The 12701-nt window shown below is 49.2% G+C and overlaps 6 protein-coding genes across 6 annotated transcripts; 3 read left to right on the plus strand and 3 right to left on the minus strand.

Annotated features, from left to right (window-relative positions):
- Nucleotides 1-144: 144 nt before the first annotated feature.
- Nucleotides 145-1815, plus strand: N7508_009433 (uncharacterized protein; the record flags this gene model as incomplete). The annotated part of the gene is made up of 1 exon (XM_058467496.1): nucleotides 145-1815. The coding sequence occupies one exon, from the start codon at nucleotides 145-147 to the stop codon at nucleotides 1813-1815; it is 1671 nt and encodes a 556-aa protein (XP_058315342.1).
- A 367-nt stretch (nucleotides 1816-2182) lies between these two features.
- On the plus strand, nucleotides 2183-3546 carry N7508_009434 (MFS transporter; the record flags this gene model as incomplete). The annotated part of the gene is made up of 3 exons (XM_058467497.1): nucleotides 2183-2313; nucleotides 2371-3357; nucleotides 3411-3546. 3 exons carry the CDS (start codon nucleotides 2183-2185, stop codon nucleotides 3544-3546), a joined length of 1254 nt encoding a protein of 417 aa, XP_058315343.1.
- A 398-nt stretch (nucleotides 3547-3944) lies between these two features.
- On the minus strand, nucleotides 3945-5514 carry N7508_009435 (MFS transporter; the record flags this gene model as incomplete). The annotated part of the gene is made up of 2 exons (XM_058467498.1): nucleotides 3945-4861; nucleotides 4923-5514. 2 exons carry the CDS (start codon nucleotides 5512-5514, stop codon nucleotides 3945-3947), a joined length of 1509 nt encoding a protein of 502 aa, XP_058315344.1.
- Nucleotides 5515-5973: 459 nt separating this feature from the next.
- N7508_009436 (uncharacterized protein) lies at nucleotides 5974-7840 on the minus strand (the record flags this gene model as incomplete). The annotated part of the gene is made up of 6 exons (XM_058467499.1): nucleotides 5974-6986; nucleotides 7042-7294; nucleotides 7354-7404; nucleotides 7454-7591; nucleotides 7641-7671; nucleotides 7722-7840. The coding sequence occupies 6 exons, from the start codon at nucleotides 7838-7840 to the stop codon at nucleotides 5974-5976; spliced, it is 1605 nt and encodes a 534-aa protein (XP_058315345.1).
- Nucleotides 7841-9376: 1536 nt separating this feature from the next.
- Nucleotides 9377-11211, minus strand: N7508_009437 (GID4/VID24 family protein; the record flags this gene model as incomplete). The annotated part of the gene is made up of 3 exons (XM_058467500.1): nucleotides 9377-9567; nucleotides 9624-11130; nucleotides 11194-11211. The coding sequence occupies 3 exons, from the start codon at nucleotides 11209-11211 to the stop codon at nucleotides 9377-9379; spliced, it is 1716 nt and encodes a 571-aa protein (XP_058315346.1).
- A 763-nt stretch (nucleotides 11212-11974) lies between these two features.
- N7508_009438 (mandelate racemase/muconate lactonizing enzyme family protein) lies at nucleotides 11975-12682 on the plus strand (the record flags this gene model as incomplete). Its single annotated transcript, XM_058467501.1, has 3 exons — nucleotides 11975-12074; nucleotides 12126-12229; nucleotides 12284-12682. 3 exons carry the CDS (start codon nucleotides 11975-11977, stop codon nucleotides 12680-12682), a joined length of 603 nt encoding a protein of 200 aa, XP_058315347.1.
- Nucleotides 12683-12701: the final 19 nt, after the last annotated feature.

Consider the following 12701-nt stretch of genomic DNA (forward strand, 5'->3'; position numbering starts at 1 on the left):
ACCGAATGTTTTGGAGAATGTTGGATTTACCGAGGCTATCGACGTCATCATGTAAATACCCGCAATAGCCGCCTTTCCGCAACTCTTCGCGTCGGCACTTGCGGGGTTCTTTTGTCTTGTCCATCTCCAGCTTTAACCCCCCAAATGTCACAAAAATGGTCAACACGCAAACGGTCTCGAATCGCGTGTGATCCATGCAGAGAACGTAAACGAAAATGCGACGGCGCCGACCCCTGCACCACCTGCAGGGAATGGGGCTATGATTGCAGTTTTCAAAATGGACGGCGGAAGCGGCGAACTACTCAAGAACAGTTTCCGCTAGAAGGCCCAACAGTAGCGAAGTCTCCACAGAACCAAAATGGAGTAGCAGATACCCATGGGCTGGTGCGCCGCCTTGAGGCAAATTCCGGTGCAGCATTTGTGCGCAAGATGGGTCTGAAAATTGATCCCGCGAAAGCGCCAAAGCTTAGCTTGTTTGGATGGAATGTTGGTACTCGGAAGTTATCATCGGGGCTCGGTGGCATCAATACTGCACTGTCAATTACGGAGATTACGTCCGTGGAACATATGAGGAGCCTTGCTCAGGTTTACTTCGATAAAGTAGATCCATGCTATGGTTTTATCGACCGAGATCAGTTCTTTGAACGACTTGAGGCTCGCTGGCTGTCAGAGTCTGTTAGCGAGCTCCATGATAGTGTTCTGGGTGGTGTCGCTGCTATTGGGTGTCTGTTCTCACAACGAAACATGACCATCACAGAATTGCATCTGAGCGAATCGGCACGATCTATACTGGAGACACATGTCTTGTCTGGGACTCCTTCTGTAGACCTCCTCACGGGATGGACACTACGAGTCGTCTATTTGCGACTGACAGACCTGCCGCACTCAACATGGATAGCCAGTTCAAGATTGATGCATCTGATAGAAGCTGCGGGATTTCATTTGGAGACCACAGACTCCGTTTTTCCAAGCAGCAGTGCCACCACACAGTGTGATCCGGACATTCGAAGACGACTATTTGGTGTGGCACAGCATCTGAACATGTGGACGTCCTTTGACCTAGGACTGTCGCGGGTCTCCTTCCAAAAGAATGATCTGCCGCGCCCGCCATCAACCAAACCTGGCGACTATACAAATGAGCTTCTCGGTCTCCTGCCCATATCAGCAAGCCTAGATCCTGGAAAGTCAAAGGAAGACGACACGGATCTTGAAGTCACGCTGGCGGAGGTTTTGGATAGAGTCCACAAGGAGCCGCCTTCTACCATGGCACAATGCAATCTTGTACTCTGCATTCTTCGAAGAATCCACACTCAAAATCTTGACATATCCTCTTCTCTAGCAGAAAAGGTTCTGGTTCTGCTGAAGAGAGGACTCGGTTGCTCTCGCAATATGGCAATGAGCTGCTCTCCTTGGCATCAAATGGTAAACGTACCCTTCCATATCACCTGTGTTTTGCTTGTGATGGACACACGCTCATCCCTAGCGATGCTTTCTGAAGCGATGCAGACATTGAAGCTTGTTGCATCGACTTACGATACTGATACCATGAGAGAGGCATGGAGTGCGGCCCGATTATTGGTAATGCTTTATCAGCAACGCAGGAAGGATGATTTAGCAATCTTCAGTGAGGCTTTGAACATGGAATCACAAGAAACTCCAGTAGGACCATCTCCACGGGAAAATCCGAGTGCGGAGGAGTATTCCTGGCTAGGAGCTTTGGTTGCCGATTTACCTGGCTTGGATAGGATTGACCTGGATCAATTCCTCAATGCAGATATGATGGGTAGTTCAAGTTTTCTAGGAGGATCTGATTGAACAATACTATAATCATCAAATTTCTGCTTGACTTGCAGTATTGAAACCGTATCTGCAGCTTGTATGGATTTGGCTATTCCCGAGATCCTCAGTGGCATGTGGAGATTGCATGTAGCCGGGCATAGTTATTGTTCCGCAATACCCGTCCCGCCTCTACTTGAGCCCGATCGGACCTGAACCCCCTGGCCCGCAACTTCCGCGAAGTATATTATGACTCTTGCCGTCGCAGGAATGAAGAGACATTCAAATACTCTGGGGATCATTACTAATACAAAGAAGCTGGCATCACCAGTACTTTCCTGAGATCATTGCTCTACAAACACCCAAAGCAAACAGACCCACGTACATTGAAGTTTTGGCCCAGAGGATGACCGAGAAGGCATCCATCGGAGGAGGGAAACCTTTCCCGGAAGCCCTTCCAGACTCAGATAACTATGTTGTCGAATTTGAAGGAGTCGATGACCCCTATCATCCACAAAATTGGAACCTATCAAAGAAGTAAGCCCAAAATGACCTATCACTATTGCAGTGCCCACTAACAACAACATATAACAGACTATTCACATCCACCCTCGTCTGCTCTGGGACATTCATAGTCTCCCTCACAAGTGCAATCTTTGCACCAGGAATCGACAAAGCAAGCAAAGAGTTCGGCGTCGGAAAAGAAGTCGGAATACTAGGAACAACCCTCTACGTCTTGGGCTTCGCGTCAGGTCCCCTGATCTGGGCACCTGCCTCAGAGCTTCGAGGAAGAAAATGGCCTCTGACAGCCGGCATGCTGGGCGGCGGCATCTTCACCATTGCATCGGCTGTTGCTAAAGATATCCAGACTTTGATCATTTGTCGGTTCTTTGCTGGGTTGTTTGGTGCAAGTCAGTTGACTGTTGTGCCTGGTGTACTGGCGGATTTGTATAGCAATGCCACTCGTGGTGCTGCGATCTCGCTGTATGCTTTGACCGTTTTTCTTGGACCGTTTATTGCTCCATTTACTGGTGGCTTTATCGCTTCCAGTTATCTAGGTTGGAGATGGACTCTTTATATCCCGGCCATCTTTAGTCTTTTCAATGGAGCTATCAGTGTCGTTTTCTTGAGTGAGACTTATCCGCCTTGTCTTCTTGTGACGAAAGCTGCTGCTATTCGCAAGGAATCAGGAAATTGGGGAATACGTGCCAAGCAGGAAGAACTCGAGATTGATGTGGCAGATCTCGTGGAGAAATACTTCACACGACCCGTGAGGCTACTCTTCACAGAGCCGATTATCTTGGTGGTGTCGCTGTACATGTCGTTCATTTATGGCCTTGTCTATGCTCTTCTTGAGGCATACCCCTTTGTCTTCGAGCATGTTTACGGCATGTCTCCTGGAATTGCGGGTCTTATGTTCATTGGACTCAGTATTGGTGTTGTGCTTGCCTGTTCATTCATCCTGTTTCAGCAGGTCACATATGCGAAGAAACTGGAAGAGAACAAGGGTGTTGCAGTACCCGAATGGCGTCTAGCGCCGACACTATTGGGCGCACCTGTTTTTACAATTGGCCTTTTCTGGTGAGTCCAAGACACCTATATCAGGTCAACCTATTCTGACACATTCCTTACAGGTTCGGCTGGACTGGATTCACATCCTCCATTCACTGGGCGGCACCCGCTGCGGCTGGTATCTTCATTGGATTTGGCGTTCTTTGCATCTTCCTTCCATGTTTCAACTATCTCGTTGATTCTTATCTGCCCATGTAAGTCATTGATTATTCACAGTATATGCCCCGTCGCTAACAAACTTCACTACAGTGCTGCTTCAGCTGTTGCTTCTAATATCATGCTTCGATCAGCAGTCGCTGCAGGCTTTCCATTGTTTTCGAGACAGATGTTTCAAAACATGGGAGTGCAATGGGCTGGAACCTTACTTGGCTGTTTGGCTGCAGTCATGATCCCCATACCAATCATCTTCAGGTCTTACGGGCCTTTGCTACGAAGCAAAAGCAAAATATTCCATTAGATAGGCACCGATTTGAAATTCATGAATACGAATACGGGTATATGGGCGTAGGGGAACAGTGTAGTACATAGACTCTCGCGACAACCAAATATCCCCCAATCATCACCTGTCTCCACCGTCACTCAATACTAAATCCACATCAAAGAATCGACCTCGCCCTAGCCCTAAGCTTTCCGCCGAAAAATATAATTATCAAAGGAGCCGGAACCCCAAAAGCCAACCCAACAAACGCAATAGTACTATTCCCCCAACCATACCCAAGAGCCTGATACAACCTGGGTGCAAAAAGCGGAAAAAGGAATGCCGTCAAACTCCGTACAAACTGCGACGCAGCACCAGCACTACTCGTATACTCTGGATAAGCCTCCATAACATACGCCGTCATCGGTAGACCAGTAATCTGCATGCCAAGCATAGCGAAAAAGATCCCAACGTCAACGATAGCCCAGTGCAGTCGTGCCTGAGCTGCCCATCCATATAGGAACAGACCCAAAGGACCGATGAGTGCACCGGGAAAGACAAGGAGTATTCGGGATTCGGGGACGTGCTCGCTGGAGTTGGAATCGGAATTGGATATCCGACGACGGTATAGAGCATCCATCATCTTAGCACCAATCTGACTTCCTGCTATTTCGCCCAGAGCGCAGGATATGTAGTGTAGTCCACTTATCTCGACGGTTTGCTTGTATTGCTTCATCCAGAGATCTGAAAATGTTGAGAGGACTATGTAGAGGATTCCGTAGTAGAAGGCGGAGATCAAGGATGTGATTTGAATGATTGGGTGGAAGGATAGAAGGTTGATCGGGCGAATGAGTGCCCGGGCTAGGATTTTGGTTGGGGATTTGTTGGCGTGAAGGCGTTCATCTGTTGTTTGATATTGGGAGTTTCCCGTTTCTTTTCGAAGGGTCTTTGCACGATGGAGTAGGATTGAGGGCGCGTGGGTTTCCTTGAACGCTGTGAATGATACCAAGATCATTACGGCTTGGAAGATTGATGTCGACCAGAACATCCAGCGCCAGGTTGTGCGGCCGGCCATGAAGCCGCCGATTATGGGACCTTTTCTTCAATGTGAGCATTTCGCTTTATCCAAAAAGGGGTTGAATTTGGGGTTGCATACCAACGGCAGCACCCAAAAGTGGAATCAACAAATACATGCCCAAAGACCTCCCACGCTGTTCAGGCCGCCATACATCTCCAAGGACACCATTAGCAAGTGCATAGATAGCACTAGCCCCAAACCCAGCCAAAAAGCGAGAAGCAATCAAAATCTCCTTGCTATTAGCAAATCCACAAGCAATATTCCAAACCAGGAACCATATATTCGAGGCGTGAAGAATAGATCTCCTTCCATAGACTTCTGACAGTGGCCCAATAAATAAAGGTCCAAATGCAGTGGCCAGGAGGTAGATTGAAAGAGCCATAGCCGACTCGGTTGATGACATGTCGAATTCTTTGGCGATGGTTGACAGAGCAGGCGCCATTATGGTCGATACCATTATGCGGTTGAAGCCGGTTGCAGAGAGGACATCTGTCACGGCCCATTTGCGGCTTGTTGGCCAGTCTTTTGGATTTTCGGGATCCAATGGTTCCGTGAATGTCACTAGGAACGGGTCATCGTGTTTGGTTTCCGGGGCTGGAATTGAGCCAAGTTCTATCGAGGGTGCGGTTGTGATTGTGTCATTGGGCTCATGGTTTGGTTTTGGATTCATGGTAATGTGTGATAATGATTCAATGCTGAAATATAAGTAGATTTCTGCTTACACCATCGAGGGCAAACTGGGATCTAAATAGACGCGACAAAGACCCGGGGTTGAGACGATCAGATAATGAGTCATTCTGATCTGATAAGCAATGCGACGTCACTAGCTTGTTTGGGTATATTAAATTCGTAGAGCGCTCGGTTCCGCCATGGCGCGATACGGATCGCACCGCTGCCGGATCTTTGACGCTTACTGCATATTCTGGCTGGTTCACCTACAAGGCAACCGTGTCAAGAAAAGCCATTGGAATCTTTCTATGGTTTTCTAGCTAGTCTGTCGCCTGGAATGAAGATCGAAAATATCATATTTGCATATTTCTAATATGGTGTAATATTGAGTTATATCAAACACAAGGCTGAGTTCATGTACAAAAACCCCTCCGAAATCAATGCCACGTACATGTATCACTTAATCAGTGTTGGTATCAATAAAGCTACTAACAGCCCAACCATTAAGCATAGTATAATCGGAATAAGGCGAAGTACCATGCAAGGTCTCATAATGCTTACGAGGGCCACACTCCCTCAGCTTAGTCGAGTTAGCGTTAACACAGTGGTGATGCATGATAGCAGCGATCTGTCTGCCAGCATCCTGTCCCTCGAAGTATGCACCATGCAAGAAGCCAAAGAAGGTCGGGCTAGTAGCCTCACCGGCGAACCACAGCCGGCCGGTGTTTGCGCGCAGGTTTTGGTGCATCTCTAGAGAGGTGGAAGGAGGCCAATTGAAGTAGCTGCCGTAGGACCAGGGCTCTGATGTCCAGCGCGGGTACATGAATGCCGTTGGCTCGGGGATGTCCTTCTCTGGGAACATCTTGCGCAGGACTTCCATTGCTTCTTTCTTGGTTTGCTCGTCTGACTGGCGCTCGGCGCGGTAGGCAAATTCGTTGGTCACGGTTACGAAGATGATGTTTGAGTCTGGCAGGAAGCCGGGGGTTGAGAGGGATTGCCAGATTGGGTACCAGCCACGCTGGGCTGGATCAGCGTACAGGTGGTATTGAGTGTCTTCGGGCCAGAAGGTCTCGTTGAATTGGAAGAAGATCTTGGTGTAGGTACCCATGGTGAACTTTTGGATGGCTTCCTGCTTCCAGACTGGTAATTCGGGGGAGAACTGGACGGCGTCGTTCTGCAGGACGCCCAGAGAGAATGTGCAGATAGCGTAGTCGGCCTCGACACAGCTACCATCCTTGTTATGCACAGTGACACCGTGGTCTGAGTAGGTGATGTTTGTAACCTCAGTGTTCAAGTGGAGACGGGGATCATTTTTGCTAAGGAAAGATGAAGCCTGCTTCTTGACAATGTGGTTGAATCCACGCTGATCCAAAACAAAGTTGTCATGGTCACTGAAGTAGTTCGAGGTCAAGTTATCGCCCGCACAGCCGAATACAAGAGAACTCTCCAGAGGAGAATATGCATCCTCAAAGTCTGGTTGGTCCAATGTCAGTGTTATGCACCGAGTGTACGAGGAAACAGGACTTGCCCCATGACCACCAATCAACAGCCTGCGCCTCCATATCATGCGGCTTGGGGTTCCAGCCAGCCAAAGCAAGACCAGACTTGGCCGTCTGATCCTGCAAGTTCTGAGTGAGGATTTCACCAGCCCTCGCGCTAGCAATGCTATAGGCCTCATCACAGGCATCCAGCAGATCACTGTAATCAGAATAGCCATGCTGGTTATAGGTGGAAACGTTGTCGTAGTTCGAGTAGTGGGTCTTCAGCCCATACTCTTGAGCCTATTCGAAGATCAGCGGGATCGAACAGCTGAATCTGAGACAAAAATTAGACGACCCACCATGACCCAGATGGGATTTTGTGGACCGCCGGGATTTCCAAGGCCTTGCACCTGCACTTTGTTAGTGGGAAACTTTTGTGCGTGCGTTTGTAAGACATACCCAGTTGGCGCCCATCTCGATGATATACGGCTTGCCATCTTTGTCTTTGCCGAAGGGCTTGTGCCAGGCTCGGCCGCCGACTGTGTCGCGGTACTCGATGATCGCGAAGTCGTGGACCGAGGCATTGCTTAATGTTTGCTATGGCGGGTCAGCTGAAATTCCAACACTCAAGAGATGCGAGACTCACGGCTGCGGTTATACCAGCCACACCACCTCCCCTGAGCAATGTGAGCATTTGAATGGCACTGCAAACTGAGAGAAAGCTCACAGGATGGCAACTTTGGTCTTTTTGCAGGTTCCTTCCTGGGTCTTCTGGGGTGCGCCGACCACAGGCTGAACAATACAGCCTGCTATCGCGGCCAAAGCTGAAAGGTGCTGCAGATGCATTTCAACGGATTTAAAATGAATCCAGCGACCGGGGACTCAATTGGAATAAATAGTCCCGGCATGAGCATGGCGATCCATCGACCCACCGCTGCACGGCGAATTTCGTCCAGATAACAATTCGAAGAGACAAAGATCGTCAGGGCCATGTAACCGGACAATCCGATTTGACTTGATCGGGCAAGTACATGCGTATAGTTTAGGCGAACTAGATATCTATTCTCCTTTCCCCGCGTTTTGGTCAATTGCACTGATATCTTCATGTTCATCTATTACGTTTAGAAATGAGTAGCTTGATACGTCACCACAAGCTAGTGATTGAGCTACCTTCACTCGGAGTTCACCGCCACCATGCCCGAGGTTTCCCCACATGTCTCAGGTCCACAGCGCTGTATAGAGTACAGGCTTTTGCAAGTGCGAAGCCAAGCATATAAAACGATAAAGAATGAGGAATAATCAATATACGGGCTTGTACTAACACGCATAACTCGATGAATACCCCAGTGAAAATAGAGTTGCACAACGGGATGGTAAGTTATACTTCAACCCGTGGTAATTGGGAGTAAACTATATACTACAGAACGATAACCTAGTTTGAGCACTCTTATCGGGTCTATTCTGCAGAGGGTTGATAGGTGGATTATGCCGAGATCAGGCTCGGATTGGGTGATTTCACCGAGAGATTCAGGGCAGTTGTATCCGAGTCCACTCGCGATCAGACCCCGGACCTTATTACTGAGCCGACAGGTCAATGTAGTATAGTGGGTAGTCGAAATTTCATGGACTTTGCAGAGCCCCGCGTTTCTCTTGAATCATGTCTGCTTACTACTAAAGGTATGGGCCTGTGAATGCAGATGTCTACTAACACATTGCCATGATAGGAGTTGACCATTTGGGGGCAGTTTACCATGTCAGCTTGTATGTATACCGGCAAGTGAACCGAGGCTAGAAAAAAGCAGATTTTATGCAAAAGCACTTGTACGTAGGGATGGTTCTGGAAATGAACAGCCCATAGCTGAATACAACCGAAACGAGATCTGTAGCGAGCAGCTTCCCAAGGAGCTTAAGGCCAACCTGAACTTCGCTCAAAATGTTCCTTGCTGAAGACATAAAGTCGTTATTCGATATGCTGTGTGTAATCATATATGCGAAGAACGAATCAATCATGAGCCAATATTCCATGATAGAGAAGAAAAAGTAGCCAAAAAAAGACCGTAGCTCCTAAATTCATACATGCAAACAGAACATAACAGTGCAGGGGAGATGGAGACCCAAGAAGAAAACAGAACCAAGGTATAATCACTCCAGAGTGACCATTTTGTTCCGCGACAATAATGCAGAGCTGTCCAAGATGACAGCAAAAAGCAACACCACCTATGCAAGAGTCATGTGACCATGTCAGATGCCATATGACATTTGAACCCAAACGCCGAATCACAAACTAAATGTTCAAAGAAACAGGACCAGAAGACTATTCTGTGCCAAAAGCAAAGTAGAGTAGAAACCGAGAAAGAGAAGATGTGCACAAATGAATTTGCTTTAGCGGAATCCATAAGAGGGCCTCATCATTTTCGGCCTTTGTGGCTTCAGAGAAAGCTGCTGATAAGGAGAGCTTCCGGGATCGTAATATAGACCCTCGATATGCCCATCCTCGCGGCGAAGGGAAATGTAGTAAAACCCAGAGATTGTCAGACCTTGTCGGGCGTCGGTGGGAGTGACGAAGCATCGTTCTAGGGAAGTTAGTAACGCACGAGCAATAGTGTGTTGTCTTCGCATGGGAACTTACCCTTCCATCGCATCAAGATCCAACCCTGAGATAGTTCCTCTGTGATCCACTTTCGGCTCACAAGCTTCTGAGCCATCTCTCCATCTGTCAGATCCTTGAATGGCTGCAGTTCTCGCCAGTAGGTACTGTCAATATCGGCATCTGCTTTGAAGTTCTTGGTCTCCAGGGTGTGCTTGTTGAAATCGATGATTTCTCCCTCCAAGAACGTCACAATGTGTGCATCGTGGGTAGGCGACGTTTTGTCAGGAATGTTGTAGGCCTCCATCGTTCCAGACAAAGTCATGTCATCGTGATTGATGTCATGGATGGTGACTTTGACGGGCCAATTTTCATCACGGTTGTTAGCCAAATACCTGCGACCACTGGTGGTAGAGACGCTGATCCGAGCACTGTCACTGCCATTCACAATAACCGGTTCACCAGGGGCGTGCGAACTAGCTACTCGTTGCGGTAATACTGAGCACCCGGCGCTCGCAGCTCGCTGACAGCCCGAAAAGGCCATACCAGATCGAAGCCATGAACATTCCGGCGGAGGCGCAATATTGGGGGTATAGAGAATGAAATCGGTATCTGTCCATGACTTGTTGTCCATATCGAAAGGTAACCGGCTGTCAGCGGCGGCGAGCATGCTCTCTTCGAGAGAGGTGGAGTACCGGAGGCGGTCGAGGTAGTTGATCGTTTCTTTCAAGACATTGCTGGAGAAGCTATCAGAATGTAACTGGCGATGAGCGGCAGCGCGAGCGCGCAGGTCGTTATGTGTGAGGGTATTATGGGAGTCGGTGCGGTTGGAAGGACGATAGCGGTAAGCGCGAGATGCAGACGCCACCGTGTGATCGGGGTCCTCTGATTCCTGACTTTGATCTGAGTAGCGTTCCAGTAGGTAATTTTCGAGAGTGCGAGTTCGTGAGAGCCGGGGCTGGCGTCTTGCGGACTGTAGCAGTGCTGCCATTGCTGAGATTGGTGGCTGCCTGGATCGAGGACGGGCGGCCAAGGCATCGAGTTCCGGTCCTGCTTCTACCAGTGGTGACGGACCTGAAGTCTCGTGTCGCAAAGGTCGCGATGGGGCCGAGTCGCGGGTTGAGATGGCGTTGAGAAATGGCTGCACCTGGTCGTCATCTGATTCTTCGTCGCCTTGACCGGGAGCATCTTCATCGTCGGACCCAGGCGCCCAGCCATACAACGACCGTGGATTTGCCATGCGACCCTCGTAGTTTGGCATCTCGGTCGGGGGTTCTCCGCGGCGAACGATAGGGATGCGACGGTTGATCTCAACCGACGCGCGCTGGTTGCTTGGGGGGTCGTCAACCTCCATGCGATCTGAGGTTTCGGGGGCTGGGTTTGGTGGGTAGCGACGCCGACGATGTCGACTTAAAGAGGGTAGTAAAGGGTTGAAAAGGGCTGGTCGCGATCGCAGGAAGTTCACGTTGTCATCGTGTGCGCTATCGGTTTGCTCGGGGGAATTAGGAGAGGATTGCGGGAGGTCTATTGGACTGAGAGCAGTATTAGGCTACAGGAGTGAAATGATTAGCGATGTTGGCAGGGTGAACAGGGAGAAAACAGGGGAACATACTGAGGAATTCGGAGGCATGGTCGGAATCCGCCGTTAGGGAGTATGAAGAGATCGACAAGGGTTGCCATGCAGTGGCCAAAGTATCAAAGATCAAGAGTCACAAACTATACAAAGATGAAAGGAACGAGATATTGTGTGTGGAGTGGTTAAGTCTGTGGAGAAGTTTAACGTATGACGTCCCTCCTTTCAACCGGCCTTTTGACTTCCCTTCACTTTTGACATCTACGCAAATCAGCCAGGGCTAGGATACTTCCATAAAATAAGCTAAAGACAAAAGTGCCGGGGAACGTGGACCCCCTGTGCACACTATCTGCAACGCCGAACGAGTGAGATGCCGAGTTTATACATCGCTCCTGTCGACACTCCCCGGCTCTCCGTGTCGGCAATCCGGATGTCGCTTCATACGGAGCAAGTCCGAGTTTCCTGACCTTGTTCGCTGCCAGATGAGTTGGGAATTGTCTTTTCTCCCTCTACAGCCAGTTCATATTGAACGTACGCTTTCCAGACCCGAGACGACATAAATTACAATATGGTGAACATCAAAAGCATCGAATACTTCCGAGTCTTGCCTCGATGGCCCCGATAAGATTACTGACGAAGAAGATCAATATGCTGGGGTGAAAGTACTCTTGAAGGTCACATCGAAGCAGTGGGAGGCACTTTGAACACCCTATGCAAGAGATTCGAGGGCTACGAAGACGAGTAAGTCGTGCTTGCATCCACATACTGGCAAACTGAAGAAATTACCCTTTTCAACAGTAATATCGAGCACATCTGGCAGATGGCATGGCGCCTCGGTTTCTACCGCGGTAGCCCAATCTTCATGTCAGCCATCTCCGGCATCGACATTGCCCTCTGGGACCTAAAACGCTACCGTCTAGGTGCACCAGTGCATTAGCTGCTAGGTGGGAAAGTCCGCAACAAGATCTCAGTCTACGCCTGGATCGGCGGGGACCGTCCTGCCGATATTGGCGAAGCAGCGAAGGCTCGCCAAGCGCAGGGCTTCAAGGCTATCAAGATGAATGCAACCGAGGATGTCAACTGACTTGACTCTCCAAGTGTGCTGGACTCAAGTGTTGAGCGTCTGAAGACTGTCAAGGCGCTTGGCATGGATGCGGCGCTTGATTTCCATGGTCGTTTACATAAACCAATGGTTAAGCAACTAGCCAAAGCTTTGGAGCCACACCGTCCACTTTCCCTTGAGGAACCGCTTCTCTCGGAAAATCTTGAGGGAATTAAGCAACTCTCTGAGCAGGTCTCTTGCCCTATCACCCTTGGCGAGAGGTTGTATAGTCGCTGGGATGTTAAGCGGTTCTTGGAAGATGGTAGCGTGGATATCTTGCAGCCTGATATCAGTCACTGCGGTGGTATATCAGAGTTGCGTCGTATCGCTAATAATATTGCTATTGCGCCTCATTGTCCGCTGGGACCTATCGCACTGACTGCTTGTATGCAGGCGCATCTTTCGATTCCCAATTTTGTCATTTAGGAGATGAACACCGGAATGC

This window comes from Penicillium antarcticum, assembly GCF_028974205.1.
Source record: "Penicillium antarcticum strain IBT 31339 chromosome Unknown utg000009l_segment0_segment0, whole genome shotgun sequence".
Classification (NCBI taxonomy): domain Eukaryota; kingdom Fungi; phylum Ascomycota; class Eurotiomycetes; order Eurotiales; family Aspergillaceae; genus Penicillium; species Penicillium antarcticum.